Raw genomic sequence first — 19,769 nt, 5'->3', positions numbered from 1 at the left:
TTGCTAGATCCAGTCCCCCACCCCACACTGGGCTTCTCTTATCTGCTTTGATCAAAGGGATGCATGTATTTATCTTTCCCTGTGAGCAGCATCTGTGTTCCCTTGGAGAGGGTGGAACTCTGGCCTTTCCGCAGGAAACAAACACTATTTGTGTTCTCAGTTTCTCTTGTCTTGGATGGAAGACAACTGGGGATTTAATAGGGATGCCTCACCTCCCTCTGGAAGAACTTACTGACCCAGAGAGCAACATCTTTCCCTGCTAGCTGGTCTTAGAGGACAAAAATTCACCCAACTGCAGTTTTCCTTGTGCTGAAACACAACAGTGTCATCTGGTGGTGACATATATATTCATTTTTGCTCCGTTGCGGAGAGCTGTGAGGGTGGGTGTTTCCTAGGGGTTTGGTGCAGCTGCTGAGCTGCTCTGCTGCTTCTCCACAGAGCATCGTTTCCAAGAATGCCATGCAGTATCGAGGGAGCTCACAGCACGACGCTCAGGAGTTCCTCCTCTGGCTCCTGGACCGAGTTCACGAGGACCTCAACAACATAGTGAAGAACAATGGCAGACCTCTGAAGGTGAGGCGCGTCTTCAGGGCATGCTGGCAGTGGCCCAGGGAGTCCTCAGCTGACACTTTGCATGCCTGTGCATCTACTGCTCCAGAGGACTCAGATGTCGAAGGAGTTACGGGCCCAGAAATACTTGGATGAGTCCCATCTTGCCACTGAAGTCCCAGGGCTGTGCTAGGTGCATTCTGAGTGGAAAGTATTCTGCAGCTCTTTCCAGATGTGCATAGGTTTCTTACTTGGGGGCAGAATTTCTGCATGTGTGCATGCTCACAGAATTCTGGCTGTGGTGGTGTGCGAACACAAACCAGATAGTTGCCACCCTGAGCATTTTGCAGAAGCAGATAGTTTGTTTCCTCCTGTGCTTAGCTCTGTCCTCTGCCCACCATAGCGTGTGATTCCCCCAGCACATGCCTGAACACCCCCCTTACAAAATGCTTTTTTTTCTTCCAGCCGCCTTTGGAAGATGAAGTGCTGATTGAAGGACCTGCATTTCCAATCAATAGCACTTTTGTCCAGGAACTCTTTCAGGCCCAATACAGGTATGGCGCTCCTTGCCTGGCTGTCAGCACCACTTTGCTCTGTGTCTGGTTTGCATGGGGCAGAAACAGTCACAGGGCTCCTGGGACAAGGAGGAAGCCTCTTTGTTCTCCACGGAGCATAACCACCTTCTGGGATGAACATCTGTTCATTCCCTGATTCAGCCTGCCTGCCCTGGGGTTTGTGAGTTGGGTGCTTTTCCTTGGGGCTGAGAAACAAGGTCTTGGGGCAGCAGGTGTGGGGCTCAGCTTTCCAGTGTGGCCTCTAGGGCCCAGTTCTCAACAGCTGAGGAGGTGAATCTGTTTCTCAGCTGCCATGTGATTTAATGCTTCTTCAATGAAAAGTGAATAAATCTCTGCACCTGGAAGAATAGCTTGTCGGAGAGAAGGCATGACTACAAACCTGCCTGACATCTTTCTTTCTTTTTTAATATTGTGTGGAAGAGCATATTCACCTTATGGGAGCCAGATCTTAATCTTGCTCATTGCAAGAGGTGGAGGTGGGGAAATGGAAGGACCAGTCATATTGTCACATTTTGCTCGAATGCTTTGTTTTTTCCAGGCTCTAGTTGCAAGGGAATTTGGGAGTTGGGTGGCCTCTGATTATCACTTCTACGGAGAGGGGGGCTGCTGTACTGTGTCCTAAATGAGGCTTCTGTTCCCTTGTTATCTGGCAGGTCATCCTTGACGTGTCCTCATTGCCAGAAGCAGAGTAATACCTTCGACCCGTTCCTGTGCATCTCTCTGCCAATCCCCCTGCCTCACACGCGGTATGTGTCCCTTGCCATGGGAAAAGGAGTGGGGAGGAAGAGTGTACCTTGCTCACTCATTGGCACTTTCCTGCACACCAAGGATGTGGAACCTCTGGCTCAGCTGGCCAAATTATTTCCTGTATAGCTCACAGATTCTTTAATAGTCTTGAGGACCCACAGTTAAATTTGGGGGTGAGGGTGGGGAAGGAATCCTCACTGTTTAAAAGTGGAGAGAGTTCAAGCTATAGCAATATGCTGCAAATCTGCTGCTTGGTGCTGAGCAAGCAAGGGAGGGGTGTTTCCAGTTTCCCTACCCCCTGACCTTGAACCTTTATAAGAATCTGCTGCAGGAGAGGGACTGTGACCAGGGTGAAACTCTGTTTTTTGCCATTGGATGCTGGATGTTGTTTACATAACCTTGTTATATTTATAATAGTGAAAAGTGTTTTTCTTTTTTGTATGTAATTAAATTTGCTATTGTGGTGTTTTGCTTTGTTATTATGAAATTGTTTTGCACTCTTTGGTTTTGAAGTGCTTTCCTGTTTTCTTTGTTGTAAGCCGCTTTAAGTATCATTTTGCGTGTGTGTGAAAAAGCGGCATATGAATGAATGAATGAGCTAAAGTTCTTGCAGCCTGTGGAGAGTGAGCTGCAGCTGGGCCCAGAATGTCCATGTGTGCATTAGTCCTGTTCCACCCCACCCACCTTGCTGAACCTCAGCAGATTTGCCTCCTCGTCCAACTCCCAAATGTCTGCCCTCCAAAAAGATGTGCCCTTGTTGTCCTCTCTGCAGGCCGTTGTACATCACAGTGGTGTACCGAGGGAAGTGCTCCCACTGCATGCGCATCGGGGTGGCTGTGCCTCTGTCTGGAACAGTGGCGCGACTGAGAGAAGCTGTGTCCAGGGAAACCAAAATCCCCACCAAACAGGTGAATGTTGGTCCTGCCAGACATCAGGGTTGAGGACATTGGGGCTGATTCTTGCAACTGTACCACACTCACTGTTCAGCATCCAGTGACCTAAAAATGTACCAAATACCTCTTCCTGTGCAGTGTTTATGATGTGTGGCTGAGGGTGGTGGTGTCTCAGTGATCCCTTTTATTTCTTCATGATTGTAGAAACCCTCAAAGTGATTGGTTCCAGTTTTCCACTCCTGTGTGGAAGGATTTTGGGAAGCTGGGAAAAGCTTCTCCCTGAGCCCTAGCTAGACGGGTCTCTGGAACCTTGTATTATTTTGATCTATCCAGGGGGTGTATGTAGCATTTAGGAGTCTTGCTATTTGGCCTTGGCAATGCTGCAACACAGGTACTTATTACATTCTGGCCTCCTGCAGATCGTGCTCACTGAGATGTACTATGATGGGTTCCACCGCTCCTTCTCTGACTTGGATGACCTCGACACAGTGCAGGAGAGTGACTGCATCTTTGCCTTTGAGACCCCAGAGATCTACCGGCCTGAGGGGATCCTAAGCCAGAGAGGTACATTGGGCTGTTGGGCCATCTGTCTGGCATGTGCCTGATTCCTGCAAGAGTTTTTCTTTTGGCTCCCAACCTTTCCGGAGATGTTTAACATGACTGCTCTTGGAAGGGAAGAAAAAACCTTGTTAAGTTGTGCTTAACTCCCCCGTGTTACTTCTGTTCTTTTTCTGTTCCACATAGGCTGAGAAAAGGCCACCCAAGAGCACGAAATGATTACCGGTGACCTCCATGTTATCTGGACTTGGCCATCAGATGGCTTCACCAGATGTGCCTCTGTATCCCTCTCTGCGGCATGTTGACCATTAAGTCTCTTCTTCACTCTCTTTCAGGAATCCACGTGAACAGCAATCTGAATCACTTGAAATATGGCCTTGACCATCCTCGGGCAGCTCCGTATACCCAAGGGAGGCTGGAAAACTCCAATACCAGGGTGGCGGCAGCAGCAGCGGCAGCAGCAAGCGATAAGCTGGTGGTGTTGGTTTGCAACCGGGCTTGTACTGGACAGCAGGGGAAGAGGTAACCGTTGCCTCGCAGGCAAGAGGCCCCCTCTAGTTCTGGTTTTGAGAGGTGTGCAGTGAACTCTGCAATTGTTTTATTTTGGCTTTTGCTTATTTAACCTGGCTTTTTAAATACTCTTTTCTACAGTATCAATTTCTAAACAGTACCATAATAATTAAAAAGTTGAATCTCTTTTGTTTTTGATGTTGTAATTCACTTTGGGCTATCAGATTAAAGTCATCTCTGTCAGATCAACAGCTGAATTATGAGTCTGTCTAGAAACATTTTCCTTGTTCCCATTGGCGAGCCAAGAAGGGTAAAGGGTGTCACTTGCACCCTGCTGGTGGTCTGATTGTGCTCCAACATAGACTTTTTAGACCACATTGCAGTGATCTCTCATCAATTGTATTGAAGTCTTGTTTCTTTCTGGGCTCAGTTCGAGGTGCCTTCCTGTAAACCCCTAAATTGTTTGGTGTTTTTTGTTTGTTTGTTTGTGTGTGTGTGTAAAGTTTACTTATCTATTTATTTCATTTTATAATGTATATAAAACAAAGAGAACAATTAACCCGATGAGAATTAAAAGATGAAAAACAAAACTGCACATGGGTTAAAACATGGGTAGGCAAACTAAGGCCCGGGGGCCGGATTCGGCCCAATCTCCTTCTAAATCCGGCCCGCGGACGGTCTGGGAATCAGTGTGTTTTTACATGAGTAGAATGTGTGCTTTTATTTAAAGTGCATCTCTGGGTTATTTGTGGGGCATAGGAATTAGTTCACCCCCCAAAAAATATAGTCTGGCCCCCCACAAGGTCTGAGGGACAGTGGACCAGCCCCCTGCTGAAAAAATTTGCTGACCCCTGGGTTAAAATAACAAAAACCAAATAAAGATTACCAGTATTATCAGATTATCAAGTACAGTTCTAGATTTGCCAGGCTTGTGACGAGGGCTGTCTTGAAAATGATGGTTCCACTGCATATGTTATAAAGGAATGTCAAAACATTTAAAAAGGCCTTGTTAAAATCTCAAATTATGTGTAATTTTTTCCATTATAGCTATATTCCAAAATGAATGGTACCAAGTGTCCAGTGTAAGATTCTGGGCTGTTTTCCATTGAGTTGCAATTATTTATCTATATTGAAATCATCAAAATACTCCGTAAAATTAATCTGAGGCAACAGACAAGAGTTTCTTCAGTAATATTTATCATTTCCATCCAAATTAAATTCCAAAAATCTTTCGCAAGCTGACATTCCCACCATAAATGATAATACATAGCCCAGTTTATTGCAACCTCTTCAACAATTAGGCGATATAGAAGAAAACGTTTTGACATTTACAGAGGAGTGGAATACTATCTGTGTAATAATTTTAAGGAGTTTTCCCAAAGAAAACTAGAAACAGATTTTTAAGGGTAGTGATTCCAAATTTTATTCCAGTTCTTGGGAAGAATGTGTGTGCCAGTATCTAGTTTCCATATTTTTAAAAGAGGTTCCATAGATACATAAGTTATATTAAGCAATACAGAGTACAATTTAGAAACTAATCCATTTCCCCCTCTACCCATTGTGTTTAATAAATTTCCAAATTCTGTTAAGGGCTTTGGAGCTTATGTTTTTACATGTACTTCTATAATAAAGCTATAAATTAGATTAAAATAAAGCCAGTTTGTGTTAAGGTTTGACAAAGTTAATTTTATTTGGTTAATAGATATGTTGTTTACAAGAATAGTATACCAATAATGTGTGTAAACTCAAGCCCTAAACTGTTTTAAGACCGAGATAGTGGAAAGATTTACCTCCTCCTGTATGAAGCTGCCTGCAGGTGGAATTCATCTTTTGAGACCCCGTTTTGTATCCCACCATCAAAGGAGGCTTAATTGGTGGGAACAAAAGACAGAGCCTTTTCTGTGTCTCCTCTGAGTAGGCCTAATGTTGGCTGTAACCCCAGTATTTTCCCCCTCAGTGTGATGACAGCCCTTCAGGGATTTGAAGAGAGCTTCAGAAACCTGGATGAGCCTTTCCTCTGGGCTAAATGTACATAGTTCCTTTGGCCATATGTTTACAAATAAATATAAAGGCAATAGCCTCCCTCCCAACTGAAATTAGATAGGCAGCCTCTTTGCTGAACAAAGACTTTCTTATTCCAGCAGGCTTATTAAGGTTTCTGTTTGGCTTCATACAATTCTTTGATGAACTTCTATTGCTTTATTCTCTGCTGTTTATTTTTTATGTGCTCTGCTTAGAAATGCTAACGATTAAGCGGCATAGAAATGCCTTAAGTAAATAAAATTTAAAATGGTGGGAGTGAGAAAGATCTGCTGGTCCCTTCATGGCCTTGCTCTTATCTGCAGATTTGGCCAGCCCTTTGTGCTCCATCTGGAGAAGACGATTCCTTGGGACCTGCTGCAGAAGGAGATCCTGGAGAAGATGCAGTATTACCTGCGGCCCTCAGCCTGTGTCCAGGTAAGGCTGCCTGGAACTGGGCCCTCTTTATACCTTGCATTGCCTTTCAGCATGTGTATGTGCATTTGAGAGCTGCTGCTGTAAAAAGCCCGTCTAATTGTGGTGCTAAGTAAATAGCAGTATTGCTGCTTACATTGCTGGTTGCTCAATCAACTCATTGTCAAGAGTGCAGCTGGTTGTGCCTTGTGAAGTTCCTGCTCCTCTTGCTTTCCATCTGCTGGAGAGCGAAGAGAGGAAGAGAAAACTCCCCGCTCAGGGTGGATGAGCCAGGCTGATGATATGTTTCTTCTGGCCCATGTTGCACTGGAGCATAGCTGTCAACTTACAGATTTGAAAATAAGGGACCAGCAGCCTTGAAAATAAGGGACCAGCAGCCAAAATAAGGGACCTGCAGCCTCACCTGTTCCAGGCACTCCAGTCTTCCTGTGCTCCTGCAGTCTGGTCAAACTCATGCTGGGTAGCTTCAAGAACACTGTCCAACCAACTTTGTAACCAGAGGTTCAACTGAATAGAATCTGAATCACATGCACCACAAGGCCTATGCAGCCTCAACTTAAGATGGCTCCCCGGCCTGGCTTTGCACTGCAAAGTTTGCAGCAGCATGTGCAACAAAATGGCATCCAGCATTCAAAAACCTCCTCAGCTTGCATTAACTAGCCACACACAAGGCATGTAAGCTCCACCCCCCAGTCGTTCTTAGACTTCTTATTCGGTGAGCAACACAGCCAAGCAACACAGTTGGAGCCTCCCTCCTCCCTGGCCGGCAGGGAGGGAGGGAGAGGAGCTGCTTCCTTTGAAATTTAAGGGACATCATTTAAGGGACGTTTAAGGGACATCCATCAATAAGGGACAGCAGCGGGACATGACGCTGGAATAAGGGACTCTCCCTTCAAATAAGGGACACTTGACAGCTATGCACTGGAGGAGCATGTGCCAAAGGGCAGGTGGGCACACCTGTTGGGGACAAGTGCATGCCAGCTGTGTGCCCAACTAGGAGTCTCTTTTCCCACCTGTCCTCCTCACCATCTCCCCCTTGCAACTGCTCTTCTTATCTCCCCTGCCATGTAGGTTTGTCCGTTCAGCTTGCGAGTGGTCAGCGCTGTGGGCATAACTTACCTGTTACCTCAGGAAGAGCGGCCTCTGTGCCACCTAATGGTGGAGCGGTGAGTGTGGTTTCCTTGTTTGTGGAGGATGCGGGGCCTCAGGGCATGGGGATTTGCTTATTTTACTCTGGTGGGGAAGGGGACGGCATCTCACCTGCCGAGAGCCGCTTCAGTCTAGCAGGCACCAATGGAGCTTCTGGGCTCTCCTGTGGGCCTCGCTTCTCCTAGGAGCTGGGTGCTCTCAAGCTGTTTCTGCCTGGATTGCTGCTTGTCCTGGAGAGAGAACCATAGAATTGTAGAGTTGGAAGGGACCATGAAGGTCATCTAGTCCAAGGGATATTTTGCCCAACATGGGGCTCAAACCCACAACCCTGCGATTCATAGTCTCATGCTCTACCACGAAGGAGCAGAATAAACTAGAGGGAAGCTTTCCTGTGATGTCATCTCCTGAACTGTTCCTATGGAGTGGCTATTGCCTCTTTAGTAGGCTGGTAAAGGTGGCACCCTTTGGTCTGAAGGACAAGCCCCTTAACTCAGTTGGTTCCTGTTGTGGGGGATCTTGATGGGTTTGGCAGGTTTTTTATGGGGGTGAGAGTGAGAGAAAAAGAAAGGTGCTAGCATACGTATTGCTGCTTTTTGAAAGACTTTGAGTGATTGCGGTGTGTTTTCTGCAGGGCCCTGAAGTCATGTGGGCAAGGCGGAACTCCTCACGTGAAGCTGGTTGTGGAGTGGGACAAGGAGACAAAAGACTAGTAAGCATCATGTTCCATTTGGGACTTTGGGGTGGGCTCCTGGCGGGCTGTGGTTTGAAACTCCCTTTCCCACATGACTGCTGCTCTAGGGACTTCCTGCTGCTCTAGGCTTGCCTAAGTAGGTTCTCGTGTGTGTGCATAGTTGCTTCCCAGAACAGGGCTGGGCATACCTCAAAGCTTGTGGGATCCACTTTTACCATAACCCTGAGATTCTCCAACATGAGCCGAGTGCAGAAGGCATCTTCTGCAAAAGATAGAACTCTGAGGCGAGGAATTTTTTATTGCTTGTATGTTTTTACAACATAGCGGAACTGAACAGAACTCACAGTCTCTCTACATGCAAATCCACTCATGGTTCCTCCAAGCTACGTCATGTATATAGTATTAATTGGGGTAAGGAGTCATTTTGCTGCTGCTATTGTTAAACAGTGGAGTCAGAAACCTTTTCTGATCTAATTGCCTGGGGATTTCACAGTAGATTCTGATCTATCTTCTGCACACTCAGTAGATTAATTTACAACCTGCCAGTCACCTGCCCAAGAGTGCTTCCCAAGAAGGTTGCCAGGCAGCCTCACCCCACTTGTGTGTTTTGCTAGTCGGCCTGCAAGCACAGGAATTGTTAAATGCTGCATTTCCTTGTTGCAGTTTGTTCGTCAACACAGAGGATGAATATATCCCAGATGCTGAGAGTGTCCGCCAGCAGAGGGAGCTCCACCACCAGCCTCAGTCCTGCACCTTATCACAGTGTTTCCAACTCTACACCAAAGAGGAACAGGTGAGAGATTCAATGCTGTCAGTAGCAGCACAGGAAGCAGTCTTATACCGAGTTGGACCCATTCAGCTCGGCATTGTCTATGCTGGTTAGCAGCAGCTATCCAGGGTTTCAGGCAGGGGTCTCTCCCAGCCTTCTTTGGAGATGCTATTACTGGAGATTGAAGCTGGGTGCTCTACTGTTATGGCTCTTCCCCAAATATCCCTTCCTGGATATGGCCAGGAGGTCCCTCGTTGCGTCATGCGTCAGAGAGACCCTTGTAGTTCTGTGTGCCTTCAAAGGCTGCCTCTTCCATGTGTGATTGGTCTGCTTTGGCTTTCTGTCTCCTAAAAGTGTAGCAGGCACATGTTGGGCTGGGAGCTGGTCATGGCACAGCTGCTTTGCCTGCTGTTGTTCATTGTATAAAACATACAGTTGTCTCATAGGAATACTTGTGATAACAACTAGAATGGAGTATATTGAGGCGATAACTAAACATGTTGCTGTGGGGTCTTATGATGCAGGGCAAGAAGCATTTCTTGTGTTTATCTTCTTCCTTTATAAAGAGTGGATGTTCATGGCATATGCCAGGGGTGTGTGTGTGTGTGCCTATCTGTCTAATAGCACCCTCCTCTCTTTGCTGCTAGCTGGCCCCGGACGATGCATGGCGTTGCCCCCACTGTAAGCAGCTGCAGCAAGGAAGCATCACGCTGAGCCTTTGGACTTTGCCTGACGTCCTCATCATTCACCTGAAGCGCTTTCGACAGGTGAAAGGAGGCTTGCTTGCTGGGCTGGAGGGAACTCAGGAGCCAGGGTTCTGCTTGGATTGTTGCAGTGGCCCAGTGATTCCTTAGTCACGTGGGCTGTTTTCATGCAGGGGCATTGTGGCTTCCTCCACTGTGAGGAGAGCCCTGTCTGATCAACTAAGAGGGCCAGCCTTGCAGGTGCTGAACTCCTCCTCTTTGGCATGGTTTCATTCTTGCCTTTGCCCAAGCAGCCTCTGGGGCTGGAGGGGAGTTGTGTGTGCTCTTCAATGAGGTGCTGATGTGGCGCCTCCAGCACCACACTTCTCTGTGTTGGTTGCAACCTGCATTTCCCCTTTCAACAGGAAGGAGACAGAAGGATGAAGCTTCAGAACATGGTCAGGTTCCCTCTGATTGGCCTGGACATGACGCCGCATGTGGTCAAGCGAAGCCAGAGCAGCTGGAGCCTGCCGTCTCACTGGTCCCCCTGGAGGCGCCCCTACGGCCTGGGGAGAGACCCAGAAGACTTCGTCTATGACTTGTATGCTGTGTGCAATCATCATGGCACCATGCAGGGCGGGCACTACACAGGTGACTGGGCTGCGCTGCTGGTTTGGGCTCTGCTCACTGCCATCCTGCTCCTGCCTTGCACCCTCCATGACTTGCTCTGCTGACAAGGATGTTAACAAGTGGGCAGATGGCCAATGGCTCAGAATGCCTTTGCCTGCTCATCTGAGCCTCTCCAGCAGCCCCCCTCTCATAGTGGTGGTGCGCTTCCTTAAGGGTCTTTTTACATGGTGGCCTTAGGGGGCAAAACATGCTGCCCCCCTCAGCCCTCAGCACAGTCTGGCAGTTTAATTCTTTCCTATCTTTTTGGGGTGGTGGGGTCTTAGGAGAGCCATGACTGGGTGACAGAGACCCTGGCATGCTCCGGCTGCTGGCCCAGCAAGGCTCCCTCGTGCTCACCTTCCCCCTAACTAACTCTGGCACCTTCTCTTGCAGCCTATTGCAAGAACTCCATCGATGGCCTGTGGTACTGCTTTGACGACAGTGAGGTTCAGCAGCTGGCTGAGAACGAGGTGTGCAAGCAGACGGCTTATATCCTCTTCTACCAGAGGCGGACAGCCATTCCCTCCTGGTCGGCCAACAGCTCTGTGGCAGGTAATGGCCTGGAGCAGCTGCTGGTTTTGTAGCTTCCACAGAAACACCAGAAGAGTCCGGCTGCAACTGGGCCAGGCCCAAGAGGGCCCACCTGTATCCCACTGTGGCCAACCAGGTGCCTTCCCTGAGAAGGGTCCACAGGCAAGAGGACACCAGGGAAAGATGTCCTCTCCTGCTGCTGGAAACTGGGGTTCTGGTTCTGAAGGTAGCTATGGAGACTAGTAGCCATATTGGTAGCCTTATTCTCCTCCATGAATTTGTCCAATCCCCACTTTAAAGGCATCCAAGTTAGTGGCCATCTTTTTCTCCTCTGGTAGAAAATTCCATAATTTAGTTATATGCCGTGTGAAGAAAAAGTTGTTTCTCTTGTTTGTACTTGTTTGTACTGAATCTCCCAACGTTCATCTTGACTAAAGGACCCCCTTGGGTTCTAGTGTTATGATGAGAGGAAAGCTTCTTGCTACCCACTTTTTCCTCCTGCTTCCACAGGCTCCACCAGCTCCTCTCTGTGTGAGCACTGGGTGAGTCGACTCCCAGGCAGCAAGCAGCCCAGCATTGCCTCTGCGGCCTCCTCCCGGCGCACTTCCCTAGCCTCCCTCTCGGAGTCAGTGGAGCTGATGGGAGAAAGGAGCGAAGATGACGGTGAGTGTGAGGGCTGCGTGCAGTTGGTGAGTGGCTCTGCCACACCTCACTTTGAATGTTGATGGCAGGGGAGCTCTGGCAGAGCACTGGGTTCCTCCTCTGCAGCTCAGCCACCCTGAGGGTCACCAGCTTTGCCCGAGGGACTGTGAAGAGGGGTGCTGAGGCAGAAAAACCAGCAGCAACAGGAGATTCCTTCCTCCAGAAAATGAGCAGAAACCAGGGAGAAGGGATGTTGCTGGTATTTTCAGGCCATCGTCTTCACTGCCTTCGTTTCTCTCCACATCTCAGTGCTGGCATGCGCTTAGGTATGTCTGTACTCTGATGTCTGATGGGAGCAGATACCTCTTCTGAGGAGTTTCCCCTTTTCTGGCTTCTGCCCCGGGTCATCCTTGGCCTTGCAGTGTTCTGCTCAAAGCTGGGAGAGCAGTGAGAATGTCTCCTGCAGAATGAACAGCTTCCCAGCACCGTTCCTCAGAGGCTAGTGGGGAAGTTTCCTGTGACCTTTGTGCTAGCACATCTGTCTCCTGCCAGCAAATGAAAGAGGTGTGGACAGCATTCGTGCTTTTCTGAATTATGGATGCTGCATTGGGCCCTCAGTATTCAGCACACATACGGGAGGAACTTACTCTAGATTGATGTTTTGCCTTCTGAGAATTGCCTTGGCTGCTGCTGCTGCCACCCTCAGTTGTCCCCTGGCAGCAGGGTGTCCTTCAGGGGAGGGTCTCCTGATTTCTCAGCCCATGAAACAGCTTTGATAGGTAGGCAAGAAAGTTACCATGTTGGCACAGTTTCCAGAGCTGGAGGAGTGTTTTTGTGTGTGTGTGTGTGTTTCATTTGTTTTAAAATGTGCGCTCTGCTATTCACTGCATCTGGGTTGCAAAGCAGCATGTGACAAAACACAGTATGCAAATTAAAACATCGGAGAATGAAATGTGCCCTCGAAACAAACGCATTGTAGCTTCTTGTATGAAATAGACAGAGCCACACAAACTCAACGTATGAAAGCAATTATAAAAGCACGGGGGGAGAGATCAGTGAAATGCATTTTAGGATGGCTTCCTTGCTTGTGCATGTGCCCATGCTCTGTTTGTGTATTTGGGTATCATGTTCCTCTGTGCTCCACAGGTGGCTTTTCCACCCGCCCCTTTGTGAGGAGTGTCCAGCGCCAGAGCCTGTCTTCCAGGTCCTCCGTGACCAGCCCCTTGGCTGTGAGCGAGAACGGGATCCGCCCCTCGTGGTCGCTGTCGGCGAAGCTGCAGATGCGCTCAAGCTCGCCTTCCCGCTTCTCTGGGGACTCTCCGGTTCACAGCTCGGCTTCCACCCTTGAGAGGATTGGGGAGTCTGCGGACGACAAAGCCTCCACCTCATGCTTTAGCAGCCTGAGGAGTCTCTCTGGAAGCCACATTGAGTCCAGCGAGAGCAGCGGCCGGCAGGAGCACCCCACGGCAGGCAGAGCTCCCCTGGCAGTCATGGAGGGTGTCTTCAGAGATGAAGCACCCGGGCGAAAGCCAGGCTCGAGCGCGGACTCCTACAGCAAGACTCTGTCGCAGGCAGACAGGAACTGCCCCGCCCTGGATCCTTTCGATAACAACAACCAGATCGCTTTTGTTGACCAGAGTGATTCTGTTGAGAGCTCTCCAGTCAAGGAGGGGAGAAGCTTCAGTGGAATGTCCAAGGCAGACAGCAGCCCCCAAAAGGCAGCCCACCCCAAAGACACATTGGAGTCAGACAAAGGCTCCAGGAAAGGCAGGACAGATTCCCCAGTGTCCTGCCAACCGGCAGCCCCGCTCCTTCCCTCCAAGAGTTTGCCGAAGGGGTCCCGGACCAGGAGCAAGCTGAACTCCGGCCGGGCTAGTGGGCGGCACGGCTCTCCTGCCCCCTCTGGGCAGGGCAGGAAGGAGGCTGGCTCAAAGGGCCAAGAGGCTGCCAGTAACACCCCTGCTGAGCATCAGAAGCAAAAACCTGCTTCCTCCTCTTCCTCCACCGCAACAAGAAGAAACTCCTCGGGATCGTCCGTGCGGGGGCACAACACCCCCACGAGCAAAAACAGGACTTCGGAGCACAGCCTCAGCAGGGAGGGCTCCAAGCTCAGCCTCAGCTCAGACAAGGCTGGGGTTACCACCGGTTCGCGGACGGGCTCCCCGCGGATCAGCCAGTCGCGGAGCGAGGGCAGGAGACCGGACAGCAAGCACGTGCGCAGCTCCTCCATGGCCAGTCTCCGTTCGCCCACCACAGGCGCCCCCCGTGCCAGCCTGAGGAGGGACAGCAAGTCGGAAGAAAAGGGGCTTTCTTTCTTCAAGTCTGCCCTGCGCCAGAAGGAAAGCCGGAGGTCGGCCGACCTAGGCAAGACCACCATGCTGTCGAAAAAGATGGCAAGCTGCTCCTCCAAAGCTGCCAGCAAGAACTTGCTTGAGGAGAAGCTGGAGAAGAGTGGTAGTGGTGGTGGTGGCGGCAGCGGCAGCCCCTCCCAGCCTCCGAATGCCCTCCCCTCGAACGCCACCCCGGCTTCTGCAAAAGACAACCCCTCTCCTGCCAAACACTCACTGCTCACGAACCGCAAATCCAAGTCTTCCCAGCTGGAGGCCAACCCCCCGCAGTCGCCCAGCAGTGGCAAGCAGGCAGCCGACAAGGCCTTGCGCAAACTTCCTCCCAGCATGCCCTCCTCTGCACGGCCGCCACCAGCCTCTTCGAAATCTCAGTGATTGGCTGCTGCTGCTGCTGCTCCTCCTCCTCCTGCAATCCAATTGGGTTGGTTTCCTCCTTTGCTTCTTTTTGTTCATGTGCCTAACGTGTTTGAAGAAAACTTGACTACTGTTCAAGCGCCTTTCGACTCCGCCATCGTACCAAATAACTACAGGCTGCTGCTGGTATTTTGTAGCGGGCTTGTGGGGAGGGGGGGGTGCGCGCCAAAGGACATTGTCATCATCTTCTCTCTTCCCTCTGCCTCAACCCCACAGCAGAACTGCAGTCTGCACAGAAGCCTTCTTGGGGAGCCTTACCACTTTTCTCTCTGAAGAGGGACTCTGGATTATGTCAATGGCCAGCTGTGTCCATGTTGCAAAGCTACCGCTTCTGTCCCTTCCTTGCAGTGTGTATGTGTGTCACTGAGCAGGCTGTAGCCTTGCTCTGTGAGCTGCAAAGGGAAACCGTGAAAAGCAAGACGATCATCCTGTTCTGCTGTGTGTCCCTCCTCCCCAGGCCATGTCTCCTCCCCCGCCTTCTCCCCTCCCCCCCCCCGGCACCCCATTTCCCAAGCTTCTTAAAGGGCAATATTTCAACGCTAATGTTATTTCTCAGGTAAGCGCTCAGCCAGTACTGGAGGGAACAGAAGATTCTGGAGGGAAAGGTGCATTCTCTCTCATAGAGGGGTGTATGTGTGTACGTCAGAGAAGTCTGCTTTTAAGTGTGTCTGTCTGTTTCTGATTTTTTCCATTCCAGCAGATTTCTGTATGTTTGGAATTTTCGTTTTTTTAAAAAAGTCTGTCCTGCTTGACTCTCTTATCTGTTCAGAGGTGTCTTCTCGAAAGAGGGAGGGACCAGTTGGCAGCCTGGAAATCAGCAGGTTGGGCCTGGAACTTCTGCAGAGTGGAAGGGGGTGGTTCATGGAATTGTAGAATTGGAATGGACCCAAAGGGTCTTCTAGTCTGACCTCCTGCCCTGCAGCAATCGTCGCATCACAGGTTAGGTGGAAGGAGGTTGTGTGTGTGTGTGTGATGAGCATATTCTGTATTCCACATGGAAGAATGCTTGACTGCACACACACACATTCTTTTTATGGAGCTGTGGATCAGCTGCTGCTGCAGTCCATGCTGGAGGAAGGAGGCATTTAAGCTTTTGTAAGTCCTAGCTGGAACTAGGCTCCTGCTGCCCTTCCTCAAATCCTTTGGTCCTCACTCTTCTTGCTCCTCATCTGCCATGTGGCTTTGGCAATGAATGGCCACTCTGAAGCCTTGGGAGGGGGGCACCTTTGTGCCTCACTGTTAGGCAAGCTGTACAATGACTCCCTCCATGCACTCTTCCCTCCCTCGGCTCATTGCTCTTGTTCCCATGAACTTTCAGTGGATTTTGAGCTTACAGTGCCCACCTGCTTGTTGCCATTTCTTTTGGCACAGGTGTGGGGAACCTTTGGCTTTCCAGATTATGCTGAGCTGCAACTCCCTTCAGCCCCTGGCAAGTATGACTGAACAGCTGGGGTGATGGAAGTTGTAGTTCAGCAATTTCTGAAGGCCCAGAGGTTCCCCACATCTGCTTCAGCCCCTGAGTTGGCAGCCTGCTTGCCTCCTGCAGCCTTTGGCTTGAGCAGGGAACTTTGCAGAGGCGTCGCTGACAAGCTGTGCCTTTTGTCTTTTTTAATGCCGGGCGGCAGATGGGTTCTTTCCCTTGGCCATGTCATCTTACTGAGGCATGAAGCCTCTGCCTGTTTGAAGGTTTAGTTAACAAGACTTCAGCCCCTGAATGCAGCAGCTCCTTCCATGGTTTATTATTCCCTTTGCACTGCCTTGGGCTTGTCTTTGTTCAGCTGGGGCTGACACTGCCATGACCCTAAGTGGTAGATCCCACTGTACAGCCAGGTTATCATCTCCTCCTCCTCACCTAGGAACAAAGGATCTTGGGTCTTTGGGTCTGCTTCTGAGCACCACAGGCAGCCTTGAAAGGTGGCAGGCAAGGCATTCGTCTTATACCTCGGTTGTGTTTCCAGTTGCTGAGCTGTGAACAGGTAGGCTGCAGCCCCATGGGAACTGACACTTGGCAAAACCCCTCCTCACACTGCCTGCAGTTTGGCTGCTATGGGGCAACAGCACATCTCCTTCCCCCTGCCCCCACCCCTTGTGCCCACCTGTAGATTAAAACCGGAGCTTTTGTGTGCTCAGCTCTTAGGTTGCCAAGCTCATCTCCTTTGCTTTTAGATGTTCCTCTTTCTCAAGTACTGAGGCACTACAGTTAGAAGAAAAATGTCAGCATGTCCCATGAAACATGGTGAGAGATCCATGGGCACAGGATGCCTTAGGCCAGCCTTGGTGAATCTGGTGCTGCTGCTGGGATATGAACCTTGACCCCTTCTCCTGCCCCACTGGCCGTGGGTGTGTTGAGTGGTACGTGTGTGGGGTGAGCGATTGCTTTCCTTGCCCTTCTTTTGTCAAAGGGACCTTGCTAAGCTTTGTGGAGGTTGGGGTTTCCTTTGTGTTCCTTTGGCCTGGGCCACTTCCTTGTGTTGGGCTGGTTGCCAGTTTTTCATTGGCCAGCAGATCTCCCCTCATTTAGGAAGGGATGCAACCCTCTGGTCTTCAGCAGACTTCTAGGCCCTTAGCGCTGTCTCTTCTTTTTAAAGAAAGGACACAATTTCATCTCCCTTCAGACAAGTTGGTTTAGATCCAGGAGGGCCGTGGGATTAAATTTAGGCCTCTCCTGACATGCAGCTCTGCAGTTTTCTTTGGGAGTAGGGGTTGGTAGAGTAACTAATTCAAGGCTCCCCTGAATAGGGAGGAAATTGAGCCCCCCTCCCTGGCTCCCCTGCACACCCAGCTCCATTCAAATGGCCCGAAAGCCTGTTTCTTCCTAATTCCATGAATGACACCTAGTCACCCTTCCAGTTGTGGGAAGGTTGAGTTCTGCATCTCGGAAGGCTTCCCATCCTTTGGGGCTAGAATTTTGGAGAGTGTTTATAATTAGTATGCACATTCTCAGCACATATCCAAGGGATTGTATTATAGAGGCACCTTGGACTTCATGTTGCTTGTACTCAGTGGGTGAGATGGTGCCAACAGCCACTCTTTGTAGCCATGGCAAAGCACCTCACTTTTCGCTTCTGTCTTTTCAGATGTATCTATGGCTCAATGCGACTGAGTCGGACTAATCATTTTAGGTAGAGAGTGAACCTCCATGTTCCAGACACATTTAACCTAGTTTTGTAGGCTCTTCTCTGCTTGGCAGTGCTGAATTTCTTTAGCATGGTTGACCACTTATCTCTCTTGCCCCCACTCCCCAAAAAGCCCACAATGAAGGTAACATGCATGGCCCTTCCCTTTGCCCCCCCCCGCTCACGCATGACCATGTTAACTATGCAAGCAGCTAAAGCTAAGCTAAACCAGGCTGCCCCTGTCACTGCTGCTGCCCAACTGATGCCCACCTAAGCTTGGACTGGAGCTCTCAGCCCACCCCTGGAGCAGCCCGAGGGCCGAAGGGTCCCAGTTTCTGGCACCCACAACCCTCTCCTTCGTACAGCTCTTTTGTTTACTGATGTTTTTTGGGGAGGGGGTACAGAAGTTACTGTGGAGTATTTAAAAGGTTGCAGGTGATTTCTCCCTGTTCTTTCTGAGGGTGCATTTCTGTTTCCAGATGTGAGCAACCTGCTGTTTTCAAAGGGGCTCCCAGCCATTTGAGGGATGCTGCTAGCAGCTGGCAGCCTCTTTAAGGAGCAGATATCTGGGATGGCAGAAGGGCTCCTTCCCCACCATAACACAGCTTCTCTGGAGCCAGCTTTTTGGGGGTATGAGTGGTGGCAAAGCAGGACTCTCCAGTCCCCTTAGTTTCGTGTTGGTGCAAGGAAGAGCTGGCTGCAGAGCTGGGAAGGTCTGAGAGGAACCTCCTCTGGTTTCTGGGAACGAGGTCCCAGGGAGCTTTGTTGCAAAGAGAGACGTTGCTCCTTAAATCGGCACCACCCACAGCTCCCAGGCAGCTCCTGCACAGGAGGAGGAAGGGGAGCAAGGGAAAGAGGAGGAGGTTTTTCCACCATTCTGGAAGCTCTCATCAGCAGTCAAGGAAGCGTTTTTGTTTTGAAATGCCAGTTCAAATCATGTTAAGGGCAATCCTCTTTTTGGCTTTGCTGTCATTTGCCTGTTAATCCGCAGCAACTTGTCAGGGGTCCAACATTATCTGCAGAAGCAACTGAAATTTAGTTCTAATCTGCGGTGAGATGGAAGTACTACATGGCTTTCCTTAATTATTAAAAAAAGTAAAAAAAAAACAAAAAAACAAACCAAAATCCATTAGCATGCAGGGGGTTGGATTTGACAGAATGAAGGATGAAATGTAAATTCCAACACCCACTTTTTTCCTTTTTACAAGGATTAAGCCAACCTGATTTGAATGCTGGGTGCTGAAATGGTTTGATTGGGCCCAAAATGAATTCTCTGCAACACAGCACGTGGGGGCTGGTTGCAAGAGGCAATTTGGAAAGTCTTCCCTCTTGCCTTTTCTAACTTCTTTTTTTTATTATTATTAAACTAAATGTGGCACTTGCTGCATTTGCATCCTGGGTCCCCAGAACTGGAAGTGGTATCCAGAGAATTCATTTCCTTGGCTGCTGCTCACCAGTCGTGCCTCGTCTCACCTTTGGCTAAAACTGAGTCTTCAGTGCCATTCCAAAAACTGTGAGCCTCAAACACTGGACACGCTTTCCTGTCTGACAGCTGGAGTTGCATGTTACATCACAGGATGCTTCCTTCCTCCTCTCTCTCTCTCTTTCTCTCTCACCCCCTTATTCCTATCAAGAATTTCTAAGTTTTTTTTAAAACTGTACAGTACTCTGGGAGGGAGGCTGTGTCTCTTCTTGGGGTGGAACCATTACTATGTACCATAAGAGGGTTTTAACTTATTTGACGGCAAGTGCATGAGACTGTGTCAATGCCTTTTATTTATTTGTATGCACTTTTAATATGCAGAATTTATATTTTTATGTTTTAAAAAATCATTTCCTGTCAGGAAGAAGAGTTTGGATACAAGGTATTGGATGATTTAAAAAGTGGGAAGATGTAATAAAGTACAATAAATTTATTACAGGGCATTGCCTGAATGTGTTTTTTTCTCCACCAGATTTTGTAGCACCTTCTCTCTGAGCAGAGCAGGCTGCCATATCAGACCACTGGCCCATCTGGTCTGCACTGATGGGTAACAGTGCCTCTCCAGGGTTTCAGGCTGGGTATCACTGGAGAGACAAGGGACTGAGACTGCTGGGATGTCATGGATGCAGAGGATTGGTGGGAGGCACTAGCTGGGGAACCCCCACTGCGTGTGGTATATTTGGGGGGGGGTGGCCAAGGTGGGTGGGGAGACATGTTGGTAAACACTTTTAACAATCACACCATTTCTATGGTTCTCTTAAGCCTGAGCCTCTTCCTTGCCGCCAGATGGCGCTCATGCCTTTGTGCCTCCACTAGAGATGGAGAGATGATTCTCCTAAGTGTTGGCTGGCTAGCTGGCTGTCTGCTAGGCCAGGAATTGTACACTGAGCCAGAGCTGGCTGTAGCTGATGGGAATCAAAGTCCATGAACAAATGGAGAGCCACAGTTTAGGACGAGTTGAGGGAATAATGCAAGAAGAAAAGAGGTC

The 19,769-nt window shown here is 49.4% G+C and overlaps 1 protein-coding gene across 1 annotated transcript in view; it reads left to right on the top strand.

The window, feature by feature from the left end:
- Positions 1-19,222, top strand: part of USP31 (ubiquitin specific peptidase 31) — a 37,625-nt gene extending 18,403 nt beyond the window's left edge. The window contains exons 2-16 of the mRNA XM_053364329.1: positions 439-573; positions 1,015-1,103; positions 1,778-1,870; positions 2,644-2,779; positions 3,184-3,328; positions 3,658-3,844; positions 6,178-6,289; positions 7,358-7,452; positions 8,067-8,144; positions 8,790-8,919; positions 9,543-9,662; positions 10,004-10,229; positions 10,641-10,799; positions 11,289-11,441; positions 12,567-19,222. Of these exons, the coding sequence (XP_053220304.1) occupies positions 439-573; positions 1,015-1,103; positions 1,778-1,870; positions 2,644-2,779; positions 3,184-3,328; positions 3,658-3,844; positions 6,178-6,289; positions 7,358-7,452; positions 8,067-8,144; positions 8,790-8,919; positions 9,543-9,662; positions 10,004-10,229; positions 10,641-10,799; positions 11,289-11,441; positions 12,567-14,143 (3,435 nt within the window). The 3' untranslated portion in view covers positions 14,144-19,222. The remainder of the gene's footprint in view (positions 1-438; positions 574-1,014; positions 1,104-1,777; positions 1,871-2,643; positions 2,780-3,183; positions 3,329-3,657; positions 3,845-6,177; positions 6,290-7,357; positions 7,453-8,066; positions 8,145-8,789; positions 8,920-9,542; positions 9,663-10,003; positions 10,230-10,640; positions 10,800-11,288; positions 11,442-12,566) is intronic.
- The last annotated feature ends 547 nt before the right edge of the window (positions 19,223-19,769 follow it).

The sequence above is a fragment of the Podarcis raffonei genome, chromosome 14 (genome assembly GCF_027172205.1).
Source record: "Podarcis raffonei isolate rPodRaf1 chromosome 14, rPodRaf1.pri, whole genome shotgun sequence".
NCBI classification, from domain to species: Eukaryota; Metazoa; Chordata; class Lepidosauria; order Squamata; family Lacertidae; genus Podarcis; species Podarcis raffonei.
The sequence above is the reverse complement of the archived record's forward strand: the minus strand, read 5'-3'. Positions and strand labels throughout refer to the sequence as shown.